Genomic DNA, 18,239 nt, shown 5'->3' with positions numbered 1-18,239 from the left:
TATAGTACATAGTAACCACAGACAGTGTGTGTTTTAAAGGGCTGCAGTCAATGATAATGGCCACATTGTTTTTAAGGTAGATGGATTGGGAGTCCATGCATTTTTCTAATTTGATACTCATATATATACAGTAGGTGGGACTGCAGGGACTCATATTTGTCAGAGAGGTGATTAAAGGTATTAAATCAGTATATAAACCTATATGCAAATATTGATCACTTATAACACAGAGACTTGAGCAAGTCTAATATGCTGTATCATGATAGTAATTTAATGATAAAAGTAAATATGAAAGTATTGACTGTGAAGATTATCAAGTTATATGGGGCAAACAAGCACTGTGACATATAATTCTTTATATATATATATGTTTATGTTTAATCCTGATACAGTTTGTTTAAGGTAATTTAATTCAGTGTACAGCCCTAAGGGATACATAGTGAAACCAGCCATAAATAAAGGGGTACACCTGTTGTCTACACAAATAATTAAGCTAGTATTGATGTTTTTAAAAGGAATTGGAAACTAATAGGTACAATTGTTATGAATTAATATGATTAAAATAACATTTAGAGAGTACACACATTATATACTGATAAAACATTTAGGTTCAATGTGTCAACTTTAAAACTTAATACTTACATATATAGTTACCGTAATCCTTTGGACACTGGTCAATATACCAGAGTTTTAAAGTTTTCTCATTGTTTCTTATTTTCTTCCAGAAATATTTGCAAGCTTTTTTCAATACCACATACAGTACAGTGGAACCTTTAAATCATATTACATCAATTATATTACTACTTTACAGTAAAACCTAGTAGCCTGATTTATATGTAATGATCATCAGGACAATAGTATTATCATTTTTTTTTATATTAAGGAACAAAATATGGTGGCTGATCTGTGCCATATCTTTGTTCCATGGGCAATAAATAAGACGAAAAAAAGCAAACCTTAATTCTTGTTCTTATGTCATCCTTAAAAAACAAAACAAGGAGAGTTATAAGTTACTAAATCTTAATTGTCTCTTCTGGAAAAATGATGACACCAAAAAAATGGCACAAATCTGCTACCATAACAAAATACTTGTTTGTCAGTTTGTTATACAGAAACAATCATAAAGTGTCATTTACATCTATTGTATACAATGTACCAGTTATATAACAGGAGAAAGAGAAATGCAACGGCCGGACAGGGTTCGAACATGGGAATGTCCCTCCGAACTCTAGATAGATGCTCTACTAGTTGAGCTACCTAGCTGGTCACTGACTATCAACCCAGTCCAGTTCTGCTACATAATTATAATATTGAAGTCCTAGTTTTCTTGTATTCCAATAATAATGTGGAAAGGACAGTTTTTGTGTACCTTTTTTTCAATAAGTAACTATTGAACCAATTTTAAAGTCTCAGAGTCATTGTAATAGCTGTGATAAGGTAGCTTCTGACAACGAGACAATTTTTATACATATTGTGTCATCAGAGGAGGCTGGGGTCTTATTATTAGTACTATTTATTAACCATACACCCATTATTACCCCTGTCACCAGACTAATACCTTCCACATCCTCATTACACATAAGTACAGTTTCATCCTGAATATTTTACACATATTTTTAATTTGGTTAAAGTCGTATAAAGCTGTCTTGAATTCCTATATAAACATTTATTGAATGAATAATGGAAACTTTAAACCTAACGTTCAAATTTGAAATGTATCCATGTACATGTTTCGGTCTACTCAACTCTGGTACATACAGTGCTATTAGCTATTACGTGACTCACTATAATTATCAGGAAAAGGTTAGCTTGCTTTTTAAAAGGTGTTAAACAGCATAGTTACTTCCCTATTCGTACGTATACCTGTCAAAAGTCTAAGTGTATTTTGTAATGTGCCCTGAACATTATGGCCCAACCCATGCTGTACAACAAGTACAGGGAATTTGAAAGAATGCTCTATTGTTCATTATGTATTATTATGATATAAAATTTGTTAGTTTTTTATAGGGATTTTTATTTAAAGAGATGTCATTTAAAACAAATTTCTTGTGAAATCTCTGTGTATGTGGGCAATTTCGTTTTAAACTCTAGGACCCACTATAAAAGTGTACATGTATTCCTGGTTTGCACATGTTGCAGGTACTCTTGATGTTACAAACTGAGATAACTCTTGATGGTGATAAAAGTTGCAAAAGTCAAATGTATCACTAAAAAATCCATTAAATATGAGTCATTCTATGTAGTCCATTGTGACTTACTTGTGTCCCTGTAGTGTAATTGACAAGATTTGTTTTTCATTGTATTGGTCACCTATTGTGTCCAGTGACTATTTTATCTGTAGGTGATTCAAAGTGACCATTTAACTTCACCTATAAAGTGCCCTATAGCTATATAGGTATTAGGTATCAAGCTGCAATAAAGAGTGTGGCCAATTCAGAAATAGGCCCATTATGTCCCTAATCTAAATTGATCTTGTGAAATGGTGTACTTTACGTATCCTTATCTTATTGGAACAATTTAGGGGTTACCCAGGTATGGAGAACAAACTTCTGTAAGATAATTAAGAAAAATGTATATGATATACTATTAATACATTTAGTAACAGTGTGTATAGGTGTAGATTTATTTTTCCTACACATTATTGATGGATTCAAACATGAAAGGTCATACAGGGTTCATGTTTATTCAATTGGGGAGGATGCATCTAATTCAATAAATGCATGTCCATTTAAGATATTTTTCAAATTCTACTTTTATGTACATTTATAAAAAACAAAGTTATCACCAGTTTAATGGACCAGTGATCTGAATTAGTCGGTCCTATGTAGAGATTGTTACTCTCAGTACCATTTTATATGATAAAATTTAATTTGTGTTTATTTTCCATGACGCCTTTGATATGTATTTGTTGATAGAGGTAGCGGGTTTATGTGATAAACATCAGTAGCTTCTCAGGTTATCAGTACAATGTTTACTGAGGGGTAAATTGTCCAGCCTTCAACACATGTGATAACAAATTTTGACAAATTTTGACCCTGAGGACAATTCTTTGTATCAAAATGTCAACCTAATCTAGGCTTATATTCCTCTACCAGGCACTGATAAGTGCTGAGACAGAAATGAAAAATTTTAATGGGTTTTTTTACAACGTTAAAGGCCTAATATATATATATATATATAGGTATGATAGCCTGCTAACAAGTACTAGCTATCAAGTACTTGTCACTTTCCTTTTGGTTTAGCTAAACCTTTTCGCTGAATGCAATAAAAGTCACTTTCAGTAAAAGTAAATTGGACAGTGTAACTGTACTGCATGACTTAATTCATTCTCACTTAGAAATGGTGGAAAATATTACTTCCATTCTGATTTGCGAAATATTTTGAAAAAAAACATTGACTGCATTTATTGCACTAATGTTAAAGATGTCCTGTTGATCTCTAAGCCTGAGCATCATCTATTCCTGTCCATAAACCTTTATAGTAACTAATTAACTATTATGCTTGATTTCAAAACATTTTTCTATAATCATGGAGGAGTCTAATTTCCAGCTGTAGGTCATATTTGTTAGGGTAAAAAGCTGGTGCCCAGCTAGCAGTCAGACGTTGGTCAAACTATAGCTAAGGTCCAACGTGACACCAAACGTTGGCTTGACAAACATTCTGTCAACGAATGTAATTCAATGTTGGGCGAACGGACAGTACATTGGTGATCTAATGTTGATTACCGCATCTGGTGCAGGAATGTAACGTTGGGCCAACATCATCACATCTGTGGTCCAGATTCTCAGGTACTGATGTCAGTACAACATTGGTCAAAAGTCAGTACTTAACGTTGTGTTGGAAATATGACACTGGTTACATTAAACAAATATCAAAATGACGTTATCGCCTCTTTCGTCTAGTCATTTTCAATGTATGTTTTGTCATTCTTTCTGTGCTAATTTTTTTAACAATATAGTAAGAAACACAATGGATAAGTATTTTGTTACGACAGATGTTGCTGTTAGACTTTCTTTATTGGCGACAAGGCAACAGAGGAATGAAACTGATATAGTTTGAAACCTAATTAAAGATAATCAAATTATTTAAATTGCCTTTTAAAATTTGAATGTGCACTTTTTATTTCACTATCATCAGTAAGAAGACTGATAAAAATAGTCATTTGTGAACTCTACTGAACTTAAATTGAGTTTTACTCTAGGGGAAATTAAAATGTAGATAGATGTATTTAGCTACGGGTTATATTGTGAAATGTGAAGTACAGTTATGACTGTTGCAAATTTTTAGTGCACAAAATGATTGAGAGGTTTAAATTTACTACATACAAACTGTCAGAGAAGTCCATAAAAAGATTCTCGCAGAAAAGATGATGAATTGAAGTGATTTGCACTCAATCTATTTAAATTTTGCTGAAAATGTCTGTTCTATCACATGAAGAAAGGACAAATTTAGTATCCATTTAAACTGAATACTCTGGTGGACTATTATACTCAAAGGCTATAGGCAGATGGGTATAAACATTGCTTTTTACTATATATATTACATGTGTTTTATTATATAAAAAAAAAATAAAAAAAATTGCCTTGTTATATTACATGTTTTTTATTATATAAAAATAAAACAAACTTTATCCATATAAGTAGCTTTCATAAAAATCAAACTGAACACAAATGATTGTTTTTCAACTTCAAATGTTTTTGGTGACTGCAACTGGCAGACTAACACAGTCACCTTTCAGTTGTATAGTATCATGTATTATGAAGTACTTTCAAACTATTAAATAACTTTGCATCATTTTGATTTTTGATCCTCCATTCTTCAATATTGATGTAAGCTGATCAAAGCTACCATGGTTCACCAAAACAGTAAGATAAGTGTTGCATAGCTGTGCAAATATAGTTAACACCCAGTCACATGGTTTAGACCTCTTCACAATAAAGCTGTAAAAAAATAATAAATGAATCTCATGGAAAATAGCTGCATACAGTTTTCTTTCTGGATGCTTAATATTAAACTGGTAAACTTAAAATGTTACTGAAAAAAACATATTATGTCCTAAATAAGGGGATGGGTAGGTTGTTTAGCTGTCAGTTTGGTCATAACATTTAATTGTCCGTATGGTCAACACCATGGCAACAATCTGATCATTTAAAAACCAAGGAATGTGGGAGGTAGTGTTAACATTTTTGCCTTTATTAGTGCCAGGACACTTTAAACACTTTGCTAAAAAAGGGGTGTTTATTAGGATAAAAAAAATTGAAATATGATAAAAAAATTGTTGCGCAACTTTGACCAGCAATTGATATCACACCCAAGGAAATTAAAATGTTCATCCATTCAATGCTTTATGGGATGTCTCTTCTTTAAAGTGTCAGTACTGTACTTTTAATCACTAATTGGGTCTGATCAGGTCTGGGCCAAGGTCTTTACAATTTCAGTTCCTCCCAAATAAAGGAAGGGGGTAGGAGCAATAATTATGGCAAATACAGTATATCCTGAGTGAACGATAATTTTGTTACCAACAGAATTGTTTTCTACTGATATAATGTCATGTTTGAGTACTCATCATTGTTAAATATTAAACTTTTTCAGATGGAACTACTATCTTAGCAATGGCAATCCCTACAGCTTTCATGTGACCAATGTTTTACTCCATGCCATCATGACGGGACTACTTGTTTATACCTGCCTGGACATATTTCTCCTCCAACCTCGAGTATGTCTAATGACGGGAATACAGTTCGCTGTTCACCCCATACATACTGAAGCAGTAAGTGTACAAAAACATTCAAGTTCTATAAAGATATGTTAGACTCATCATGATCAGTTATAATACAACTCCAGTCAAAGATTCTGCTTGTTAGCATCATCACATTGACTTAAATGTGGCAAGATTTTGTCTATACAAAATGTATTTGCAAAGTTTTCTACGTACATATTCATTTATAAAAATGCAAATGGACTGGTCAAAGTTTTGAACAAATTGAACATTTTCTCACATAATATTATTTAAAATCATCTTTTTGAAGGAATTTTTGATTTCCTTAAAAGTAATCCATTCGTTCTAAGAGGTCTGAGAGTACATATATCACTGAATGTATCAAAAGGTATGTTGGAAGGTCTGAGGGCCTACAACTTCACATAGTAAATCATGTGGCAACAAACTGCAGTTGTTTTTAAAGTTGTTTGAATGTTTTAAATTGATGTGACTTTTTAATATGATATTGGATACATAGATGATTATTAATAAGTCCAAATGAACTGATAGAATTTCAACACTGGTATTTTGCTGCTGGATTTTGAAGGTTAGAGATAAAGGTTCATGGCTGTATTATTTGTGAACGGGGCACAGTCATGTCAACTGTAGACCATATATGTTTTCTTCAGTATAGCTTGGTTAAATGTTGCCTTTCTGTTTGAATGGACACCGAGTTTTAACATCATTAAACTATGTAATTATTCAGATTATATACAATTGCATTCTTAAGTGTACTTTATAGAAATCTTGAGGATAACATTATACTGTGTTTAAACAAGTACTATAAAATTTAATTTACATAATTTACAAGTCCATTCTGTTTTAATGGGATGTATTAGACTGTAAATCCTAATTAACATAATAATGCTTACAGTGTTTAGGAAATAAAACAATGGTGTCAGAGATAGTTAATTCTCTCTTGCTTTGACCCCTATGACCTGCATTGTAGAAGTCCAAATACACAGTGGGAGGACCCTACCGGAGACTATAAGGGAGTGTAAGCTTCAGTCATGTATATATAATTTAATGAGTCTTGTTCAGTACTGTGTGAATTGTGACAGATTTATTGCCTTGCCTGTCTGATACAGCAGCTAACTAAATAAATTAACGGTCCTAAATGTTCCTCTTCGCGGTTAAATATGTTGAACCCTCGAGCTCTCATCCTTCTCTGAGGCAAGTATACAATCTATTTTAATAATAGATAAAGAATACTAAATTACTAACTTGGTATACATGTATGCTGGTACATATTTGCCAGTTTTTCTAGAATTGAGGTATCTTTTCACTAAATTTAAAAAAAAATCTTTATTATTAGTCAATTCATGTAAAATCTCACGGATTTGGCTGTACTGGTAATTTTTTAAATCATCTTAAAACCTCTCACTACTTTAAGTTCTGGAAACAGATGTTTATTAATTAATCAAAATATTTCATTTTGAGATTGGATTAATGCTTTAATTGATCTTGAAAATAGTGAAAAACCATACTGCTGATCATTAGAAGCCCATGCCAGTGTGTAAGTAAACTGTATCACAATCCTGACTTCATTTTTCTTTCAAGAGGACACCCAGGAGGGTGTGAGTCATATCAGAATTGTGTTAGAATTGTTAGAGATTTGATTCCTTCCTCATTATGTGATTTGGGTACAGTAGATCTATGGGTATTTAAACGTGTCTTTAGAAATGACTGTACATAGGTTCTCTGCAACATTATTTAAGAAAAGTAAGGATTAAGACAATTGGAAACCAACACCCTGATGCATGGTTAATCAATGTATCGGCTGAAGTCTAGCATGTACAGTCATTTCCCTACTATAGTGTAATCTCTATATTTCAAAATCAAATTTCTTTGCATCTATCTTGCCCATTTCATAAGTGATTAACTCATTCACCCCTGAAATTTCATAATGAACTATTCCAACTTTTGATTCGAAAGAGTTCAAATGTGTCTTCAGGGGTGAATGAGTTAAATCGCTATAAAGAAAGAAAATTTCAGTTCTTTTGTACTTACGATTCCAGCCACAGTTTGCTAAATATCCAGGAAACAACAGGGATTGCAGATTTATTCAATTGTAATGTCCTATTAGGTGCTTACAATAGAACTTCTGTTTCTGTCAGGTACAAAACGATGGTTCAGGTAATCAGAATACCTGAAATCAATATATCTCAATACTGAAGGTCATTCTGCTTTAAAGAATTACTTAAAGTTTAGCAAAGATGTTCAGTGTGTAAATTTCTTCCGTGAATTATGCTGACTGCTTTTAAGTCAAAACATATATATATGTCGCTGTGTACAAATAGTGCAGTTATAATCATCAATAAATGTAGATTTTTATAAATATATAATTATCACTATGTACAAATAATCTGGTTATTGTGGTAAATTAATTAAGAAGGATTTATAACTAACTGTGTACAAATAATGTGGTTATAGTCGTAAGCATTATCACGTTGGATATTCATGTCGCTATGAACAAATATAGTGGCTTTGACTGTGAATAAATCAGGATTGATTAATATTGTAATTTTAAGGTGATTTTTACCAATGAGGAAATCCTCTAATACAAATCCTTATACTAAAGTAATATTAAGGACAATAGTTACTCCAATACGAAGTCCAAAACTAAAGTAATATTAAGGGCAATAGTTACTCCAATACAAAATCCAAAACTGAAGTAATATTAAGGGCAATAGTTACTCCAATACAAAATCAAAACTAAAGTAATATTAAGGGCAATAGTTACTCCAATACAAAGTCCAAAACTAAAGTAATATTAAGGGCAATAGTTACTCCAATACAAAATCCAAAACTAAAGTAATATTAAGGACAATAGTTACTCCAATACAAAGGCCAATACTGAAACAATGTTAAGGGCAATAGTTACTTGAATACAAAGTCCAAAACTAAAGTAATATTAAGGGCACTAGTTACTCCAATACAAAATCCAAAACTAAAGTAATATGAAGGACAATAGTTACTCCAATACAAAGTCAAAAACTGAAGTAATATGTTGTGGACAATAATTACTCCAATACAAAGTCCAATACTAAAGTAATATTAAGGACAATAGTTACTCCAATACAAAATTTAAAACTAAAGTAATATCAAGGACAGTAGTTACTCCAATACAAAGGCCAAAACTAAAGTAATATTAAGGACAATAGTTACTCCAATACAAAGTCAAAAACTAAAGTAATATAAAGGACAATAGTTTCTCCAATACAAAGTCAAAAACTGAAGTAATATAAAGGACAATAGTTACTCCAATACAAAGTCCAAAGCTAAAGTAATATAAAGGACAATAGTTTCTCCAATACAAAGTCCAATAGTTTCTCCAATACAAAGTCCAAAACTAAAGTAATATAAAGGACAATAGTTTCTCCCAATACAAAGTCCAATAGTTTCTCCAATACAAAGTCCAAAACTAAAGTAATATAAAGGGCAATAGTTACTCCAATACAAAGTCCAAAGCTAAAGTAATATTAAGGACAATAGTTACTCCAATACAAAATCCAAAACTAAAGTAATATTAAGGGCAATAGTTACTCCAATACAAAGTCCAAAACTAAAGTAATATTAAGGGCAATAGTTACTCCAATACAAAGTCCAAAACTAAAGTAATATTAAGGGCAATAGTTACTCCAATACAAAGTCCAAAACTAAAGTAATATTAAGGGCAATAGTTACTCCAATACAAAGTCCAAAACTAAAGTAATATTAAGGGCAATAGTTACTCCAATACAAAGTCCAAAACTAAAGTAATATTAAGGGCAATAGTTACTCCAATACAAAGTCCAAAACTAAAGTAATATTAAGGGCAATAGTTACTCCAATACAAAGTCCAAAACTAAAGTAATATTAAGGGCAATAGTTACTCCAATACAAAGTCCAAAACTAAAGTAATATTAAGGGCAATAGTTACTCCAATACAAAGTCCAAAACTAAAGTAATATTAAGGGCAATAGTTACTCCAATACAAAGTCCAAAACTAAAGTAATATTAAGGGCACTAGTTACTCCAATACAAAATCCAAAACTAAAGTAATATTAAGGACAATAATAACTCCAATACAAAGTCCAAAGCTAAAGTGATATGTTGTGGACAATAATTACTCCAATACAAAGTCCAATACTAAAGTAATATTAAGGACAATAGTTACTCCAATACAAAATTCAAAACTAAAGTAATATTAAGGACAGTAGTTACTCCAATACAAAGTCCAAAACTAAAGTAATAAAAAGGACAATAGTTACTCCAATACAAAGTCCAAAACTGAAACAATGCTTAGGACAACAATTACTCCATTACCATGTTCTAACTCGATTATTTTGCAATATATGTAGTTTTAATGTTGGATCAGTGGATCGTGGCAATAAGTGGATGTACTTACCTTTTATTTCACCCCAACATGATGATGTACCAAAGTGTAAATGAATAGGGGTATATTTTTATGGCTGTGTTATTTTGGGGGGTTTCATGGTAAGATGAATGGATACATTTTAACTCAAGACGATGGGGAATGTTTTTGATGAAGTATCACCACCACAATGTGTGTTTCAACAGGAATGCAAAAATGTTATTACTTTTCTGGTCGATATGTGCATTTGAATAGTTTGTCTTTATATATTCTAGGTAGCAGGACTTGTTGGAAGAGCTGATGTCCTGGCTGGGATTTTCTTTTTTATATCATTCATTTTATATATCAAGTAAGTACCTGCATTTAAAATGAATGTAGTAAGACTTGTTGATAAAATAATGTGTTGTGGTCGCATTGTGCAATTTTATTGCATTAAATCTTGGATTCAATCAAAATGCACTGTACTTGAGTACATGGTTAAGCTTTCTATATTCCATTTGATGAAGTCAAGTAGGATTGGATATTATTTAATCAACTTATAAATACCCCACCAGGTGTTCAAACTTAATGACAAAACCATTTACAATTACCTTTGAAAACACTATAAATGTAGGGGAATCATTTATGTTATAGTATGTGTATGATTCAGTTGAAAGTATAGTAGTGAGGGGGGTGAGTGCTCTGTTAACTATTTTTGGGTGGTTGTGTGCCCAGTTGATAGCACGCTTGCCTTTTACCAAGGCGACTGGGGTTCGATTCCCCGATCAGATGTGAAAAGGTATGAAGTTACTGGTACTGCACGACCACGTTGGTTTCCTCAGGGTACTCCAGTTTCCTCCCACATTAAGACCCCCCCCCACCCCCTGCACACTAACATCTGTGCCAACAAGAGTGATTTATATAAGTTGAAATAACTTGTTTCATAATTGTTGTAAAATAAATGAAGTTTACATTACGTTACATTAATAACTTTTGTTCATTTATCATAACAGGTTTTCTTGATTTCATGTTATCAATTGTACGTAATGTGTACGTACTATTTTCTTGGTTGCGATAAGATCCGAGAAAAATTTCAGTAGGTCTGTGAGAAGTCGTTATTACCTAGAAATGTCGTCTATATTGTGAAATTCTAAATTCTATGATCGCAATTACCCATATTCATACAGCACAGTTGTTCGTAATGTATATATTTACTGATACACAATAAGCATGCTTCTGTCGGTGTATGTATAGTGCTACTTCCATACACTTATCTATAAACTTGATCGATGCACATCTCATATGCGAGATATGATGTAAACAGTTAAAAAAGGGTGCCTTTTTAATTTTATAGTGAAGTGAAATATTTTTTAACCATTAAATATACTGATTTATTACGTGCTACATAGACATGTATATGCTATTTCATCAGTTGAATGTCATGTGGGTTTTTTCTGCCATAAAACAGCTACATGGTTTTGTGATGGGCACATATATTGTACAGCGATATCATCATATCATATATCTGTTTGTTAGAATATAAATTCATCTGATGCTGACATTGATAGAAATAATGTTATCATATCTGGTTCATCTTTACCTTGAAATGGACAAGAATAATTTAAGAAAAAGATATGATAACTCTATCAAATGTTTGTTTCCTGTCATTTAATTTTGAAATCCTACAATAACTGCAAGTTTGTTAAACTTCAAAAGATGTTTGAGTGGAAGCACATTGAGTATTGCCAATAAAGATGAACATATGATATGTACTAAAAACCACACAGTATAGTGATTTTTCATTATATGTTGTCTCTGTAGACAAGTAGTATCACATGACAGGTGGTCTCTGTAGAGAAGTAATATGTCATGTCAGGTGGTCTCCTTAGAGAAGTAATATGTCATGTCAGGTGATCTCCGTAGAGAAGTAATATGTCATGTCAGGTGGTCTCCGTAGAGAAGTAATATGTCATGACAGGTGGTCTCTGTAGAGAAGTAATATGTCATGACAGGTGGTCTCTGCAGAGAAGTAATATGTCCTGACAGGTGGTCTCTGTAGAGAAGTAATATGTCATGTCAGGTGGTCTCTGTAGACAAGTAATATCACATGACTGGTGGTCTCTGAAGACAAGTAGTATCTCATGACAGGTGGCCTCTGTAGACAAGTAGTACCTCATGATAGGTGGTCTCTGTAGAGAAGTAATATGTCATGTCAGGTGGTCTCTGTAGAGAAGTAATATGTCATGTCAGGATGTCTCTGTAGAGAAATAATATGTCATGACAGGTGGTCTCTGTAGAGAAGTAGTATCTCATGACAGGTGGTCTCTGTAGACAAGTAGTATAATATGGCAGGTGGTCTCTGTAGAGAAGTAATATGTCATGACAGGTGGTCTCTGTAGAGAAGTAGTATCTCATGACAGGTGGTCTCTGTAGACAAGTAATATCTCATGAAAGGTTGTTTCTGTAGACAAGTAGTATCTCATGACAGGTGGTCTCTGGAGACAAGTAGTATCTCATGACAGGTGGTCTCTGAAGACAAGTAATATCTCATGACAGGTGGTCTCTGTAGACAAGTAGTACCTCATGACAGGTGGTCTCTGTAGAGAAGTAATATGTCATGACAGGTAGTCTCTGAAGACAACTAGTACCTCATGACAGGTAGTCTCTGTAGAGAAGTAGTATCACATGACAGATGGTCTCTGTAGACAAGTAATATGTCATGACAGGAAGCCTCTGAAGACAACTAGTACCTCATGACTGGTGGTCTCTGTAGAGAAGTAATATGTCATGTCAGGTGGTCTCTGTAGACAAGTAATATGTCATGTCAGGTGGTCTCTATAGACAAGTAGTACCTCATGACAGGTAGTCTCTGTAGAGAAGTAGTATCACATGACAGATGGTCTCTGTAGACAAGTAGTATCTCATGACAGGTGGTCTCTGTTGACAAGTAGTACCTCATGACTGGTGGTCTCTGTAGAGAAGTAGTATCACATGACAGGTGGTCTCTGTAGACAAGTAGTTTCTCAGGACAGGTGGTCTCTGTAGAAAAGTAATATGTCATGACAGGTGGTCTCTAAAGACAAGTAATATATCATGACAGGTAGTCTCTAAAGACAAGTAGTATCTCATGACAGGTGGTCTCTGAAGACAAGTAGTATCACATATGGCAGGTGGTCTCTGAAGACAAGTAGTACCTCATGACAGGTGGTCTCTGTAGAGAAGTAGTATCCTAAGAGTGGTCCTTATAGGCAAGTAGTTTTTTATGACAGGTGGTCTCTGAAGACAATTTTTTTTTCTGAAGGCAATGATTACAAAATGTCACCTATGAGTGGTCAGTCTCTGAAGAAAATGTTCTCTGAAGACAATTAAAGTTCCTCTCTCTTGGCGGTCTCTAAAGACAGGCAATTTCTTATGACAGTTGTTTTGTAATTGGCAGGTGTTCTGAAGACAGGCATTTACCTCATTACTGGTAACAACAGGTGGTCTTCTTTGGCAGTTGATTTTCAATTAGGACCAACCATGAAATTGTGATTTAAATATGATATATTGAGCCACAATAAATGATATATCACAACCATCGTGTGTAGTCTGATAAGGGTGTCCTTTCAGTCATTGTTGACAGTTATTCTCAAGTTAAGACTGTACGTACGTGTTTGCTTTACCACAAACCTTGAGTAGAGATGTATTCTTAGGCCCAATCATGATCATGTTGTCTTGAATACACAGTTACAATATTCAGCATGGATGATTTGTGTTGCCCGCAGATAGTGTCAGATACAGTGCAGCCTTCTCCTAACTCTGAATTTGTCATGCTAATGACATAGAAAGCAATAACAACATGTTTTGTGTGGGAACATCAAAGCAGGAAATTAATATGCTTCTCACTGCAGAATGGTGTGATCAGAAATCTGATTGTCATTCACAGACATTTCAACTTGTTAAGGTCATCATCTGTTCTCTATGGAGTAAGATTTCAGGGACAGACTTGGAGAAATAATTACTGTATCAGGGAAACCAGCATAGAAACTCCCAATTAATTTCCTTTGCCGTGACAGGAAGATTGGTTGCATCTATGAAAAATGAGTATTGGGTTACAGACTGTAGAATTTTTAACATTTCTTTGATATTGTTGCATAAGATCGATGAGAAAATGTCTTGAATTCAGAAATCTAAGTGATACATTTTACCTAAACATGTTATTTTAATCTAAATTGTTGAAGAGTATTTAAAATGAATTCAAATTTGTTTGGTTAAATACTAGGGAGTACAAGATGGATTAAGACAGGAAGGTATACATGTTGTTGTTTCTTATTTTGTATTTCTGTTAATGCAGTTTATAAAGCTGTAAATCATTTCGAGTGTAATCCCACAGAGGTTGGAGTTGGTTGTTGATTGTTAGGACGTATATATCTTCGCAACATTTATAAGGTCATTTTGTCATAGCGCACTTCAATGATCCAGCTGCAAGTTAAGGGAAACAATATAGACTTGCTGTATCCAACTGCATGTTATCTAAGAGGCAACAAATGTGGGGCCCACTGCAGGTGTGTTGGTTTTCTTCTGTCTTCTACTTAGATGACATAGAAGAAACCAAAATTGATCTGCTGCCCCCATTGCAGCGGCGGAAAACTAACAAACCTGCAGTGGGCCCCACATTTGTTGCCTCTTAGATAACATGCAGTTTAGGAGGCACGGTAGTCTAGTGGTAGGATGCCGGGCTCGTGACCGAAGGGTTGCGGGTTCGAGCCAAGGCACGGCACTGTGTTGTATCTTTGAGCAAGATACTTTACTCCGCTTGTTCCAGTCTACTCAGCTGTAAATGAGTTTGGGGTTTGGGTAAGTGCTAGAATTGTTGAATGCTAGCTGTGAGCGTCGAAATGGCAGCACCGTCTGTATGCGCTTGTTCCAGTCTACTCAGCTGTAAATGAGTATGTGGTTTGGTTAAGTGCTAGAATTGTTGAATGCTAGCTGTGAGCGTTGAAATGGCAGCACCGTCTGTATGCTCCCAAGGGAGTTGAGAAAGATGTTGGCTGGTTGCAAAGGCCCTATACCTACCGATAATCTCACTCAGGCATTTATATCTTCATATGAATTTAGCTGTTTCGAGGATGTTAAACCCAAAACAACAAACAAGCAATTTAATTCAGGGATACTTTATATTGCACCAAATTATTTGTTCTACCATGAGTGCTTATACAAGGGCATGACATCCACCCAGTTATTATTCTGACAGGGAGCTAAACAGATGGGCCTAAATGGAAACACCATGAGTCAAAGTTTAGAAGTATTTTTACATACATGTCTACATTTAGCATTTTTTGTCATTTGTCTCTCTCTGTCTGTTTTCTTTTTATCTCCATCTGTCTTCTTAGCACATCAAGTTTTCTTTTCGTCCTCATCAGACTTTGGCTGCTAATATACATCTGTAATTTTTTTTTATATCATTTCCATCAAAGGTTAATTGGTAATTTGAAGGTTGATTGACCTTCAATCTGATTGGTTAATAATTTCTGCTTCATTGTAAACTTCACTATTTCTAACGTCATCTTTACTGAATGCTCAGATGATTAGAGAAAAAAGGTACTCACCTTTACTTACAATGTATGAGGTCATTTTGTGAGGTCATAATCATTCAAGGTTGACTTTCCATCACTCTGATTACAATGTAGTTGTTGGTATCTGTTTCATGACTTTAATGATTTTAACATCATTGTCACTAAACATCATGAACTTCTATTGGTTGTTCAGAAACAGACATCTATATTTTTGTTTCAGAAAATAAAGTGTCATTCAATGCCATTTCATTCCATATGTTTGGCAGTTATTTTCTAAACTTGTCTTCACTAAACTCCTTGGATCTGCAGTAAATACTGAATGATCACAAAAGGCTGAGGTCATTCTCCCTAAATGGTGTTTTAAGTTTTAATGACAAATGCTGTCCCAGTTGTTCAGGGAAAAGAAAAAAGGAATAAAGCATTTGTAAATGAAAGATCTCATTATGCATAGTTTGTGATATATAGTATATGTAAATTGATGGTCTGACATTATCAAACATAATTAGGATTGCTGTTTTTCAGGAACCTGATCAGAAACAAGCTAAACATTCAAATGATGTCAGCCGTCATGAAATACCTAAAAGATAAAATGTATTCTCAAATCTGCTCTTTTGTTGACAGGAGTCTAGATGTGAGATGGCAAAAGAGTTGTCTCCTCTTCCCAGAGGTACAGAGTTCAGTCCTCTTGTGTGGGAGCCTGGTGTCTGGAGGAGTGGCGATGCTGTGTAAGGAGCAAGGCATCACAGTCTTGGGGATGATTGCTCTGTACGATATCCTGGTCTGCTCAAGGTCAGGGGTGCTCAGGTCAGTACACTGTATTTTGTCTTTTATGAATTTTGGGATCACACTCTTGGGTTGGTTATTCTCTATGACATCCTGGTCCGCTCAAGACCAGAGGTGGTCAGGTCAGTATCTTGTGATTGGGATCACAGTCGTGGGTTCTAGTTACTCTCTTTGATATTCTAGTCTGCTCAATGACAGGGGTGGTCCCAGTAATATATTTCTGGTCTGCTCAAGGCCAGGGGTGGTTCCAGTAATATATTTCCGGTCTGCTCAAGGCCAGGGGTGGTCCCAGTAATATATTTCCGGTCTGCTCAAGGCCAGGGGTGGTCCCAGTAATATATTTCTGGTCTGCTCAAGGCCAGGGGTGGTCCCAGTAATGTATTTCCTGTCTGCTCAAGGTCAGGGGTGGTCCCAGTAATATATGTCTGGTCTGCTCAAGGCCAGGGCTGGTCCCAGTAATATATTTCCGGTCTGCTCAAGGCCAGGGGTGGTCCCAGTAATATATGTCTGGTCTGCTCAAGGCCAGGGGTGGTCCCAGTAATATATTTCTGGTCTGCTCAAGGCCAGGGGTGGTCCCAGTAATATATTTCTGGTCTGCTCAAGGCCAGGGGTGGTCCCAGTAATATGTTTCTGGTCTGCTCAAGGCCAGGGGTCAATATGGTCCCAGTAATAAATGTGATTTATTGTTGAGTAGTAAGGGGATGTTCTCAATGGTCTCCAGGGTTAACCAGCTTAGTATTGGGAGGTGTGTAACTGACATGGTGTGGGGAATTAATGGTGGGGAGAAGAAGTTGAGGAGCTATAAGTTAAGGGGCATCTTAGACTTGGGAATTTGTTTGCTGAATAACTAAAACCAGTCAAACAAACAAACAAAACTGGGGAATGGCCACTCTATAGTCTGTTACTGGAGATAGTTGGAGTCGGGTACAAGTCTTGTGAGATAGAGATAGGGGATCTAAATTGGTATCATGGTTTATTAAGAAGGAAGAAAACTGGTATCTGTAAATAAATCATAATATCTTACATTTGTTACAAATTTCCCCAAGTCAGTTTTAATCAAATACTCGATCTGTTTTTAAATTGTCAATTAAATTACTTTATGCTTCACAAAGTCCTGATCTAATTCCAAGGCAAAATGATTAAAAAAGAAAAATTTGGAAAACAATTTCTCTGCCAGTAGTTTGCTATTGTTGGATGACCTCAAAGTCACTACCTCAGGACACAGGACAGTATTGTTGAGTTTATAGGACTGTGATGGCGGATCTCGGGAGTGACATGACAGGCTAGAGGATTGAATCATAGGCATACATATATATGTCTGTCCTGTTCATTCATGATAATACCCCACTCCAAATCAATGTAAACAACATATATATGCCGGTAGCCTGTTTCGAGATGATAGAATCATACACATATATATACTTCACACATATCCGACCCTGTACATTTTGTATTAATACCTTTATGCTCAAGTGATTACTTTAGAGGTAAAATAAGTATGAGGACAAGGTCAAGGTGGCCATGAAAAGAACATCATGTTATGACTGAATATCTTGTATACTTCACAGGTTATTTTTATGTACAGCATGTTTTGTGTAATGCATCAAACAAAATATGTTCCTCTAGCATTACTTGTGATACATATCTAAAAGTTAGACCATAGAGTAGAAATTTTAATATATTCAGATTCTTTTAAGCTTAAATTATAGCTCATCCATTATAAAACGACTAAAATTCAAATCACCGACCAAAAATTAAATGAAAACGGTTAAAACATGCTGCCACAATCAAAACAACATTGAAAAGG

The 18,239-nt window shown here is 34.6% G+C and overlaps 1 protein-coding gene across 1 annotated transcript in view; it reads left to right on the top strand.

Annotated features, from left to right (window-relative positions):
• The window catches only part of LOC110460636 (transmembrane and TPR repeat-containing protein 1-like), an 80,234-nt gene that overhangs the window by 2,020 nt on the left and 59,975 nt on the right, over positions 1 to 18,239 (top strand). The window contains exons 2-4 of the mRNA XM_021513661.1: positions 5,593 to 5,770; positions 10,391 to 10,464; positions 16,271 to 16,453. Of these exons, the coding sequence (XP_021369336.1) occupies positions 5,593 to 5,770; positions 10,391 to 10,464; positions 16,271 to 16,453 (435 nt within the window). The remainder of the gene's footprint in view (positions 1 to 5,592; positions 5,771 to 10,390; positions 10,465 to 16,270; positions 16,454 to 18,239) is intronic.

Source organism: Mizuhopecten yessoensis, unplaced genomic scaffold (genome assembly GCF_002113885.1).
Source record: "Mizuhopecten yessoensis strain PY_sf001 unplaced genomic scaffold, ASM211388v2 scaffold10447, whole genome shotgun sequence".
Classification (NCBI taxonomy): Eukaryota; Metazoa; Mollusca; class Bivalvia; order Pectinida; family Pectinidae; genus Mizuhopecten; species Mizuhopecten yessoensis.
This window is presented reverse-complemented; position numbering and strand designations above follow the sequence as displayed.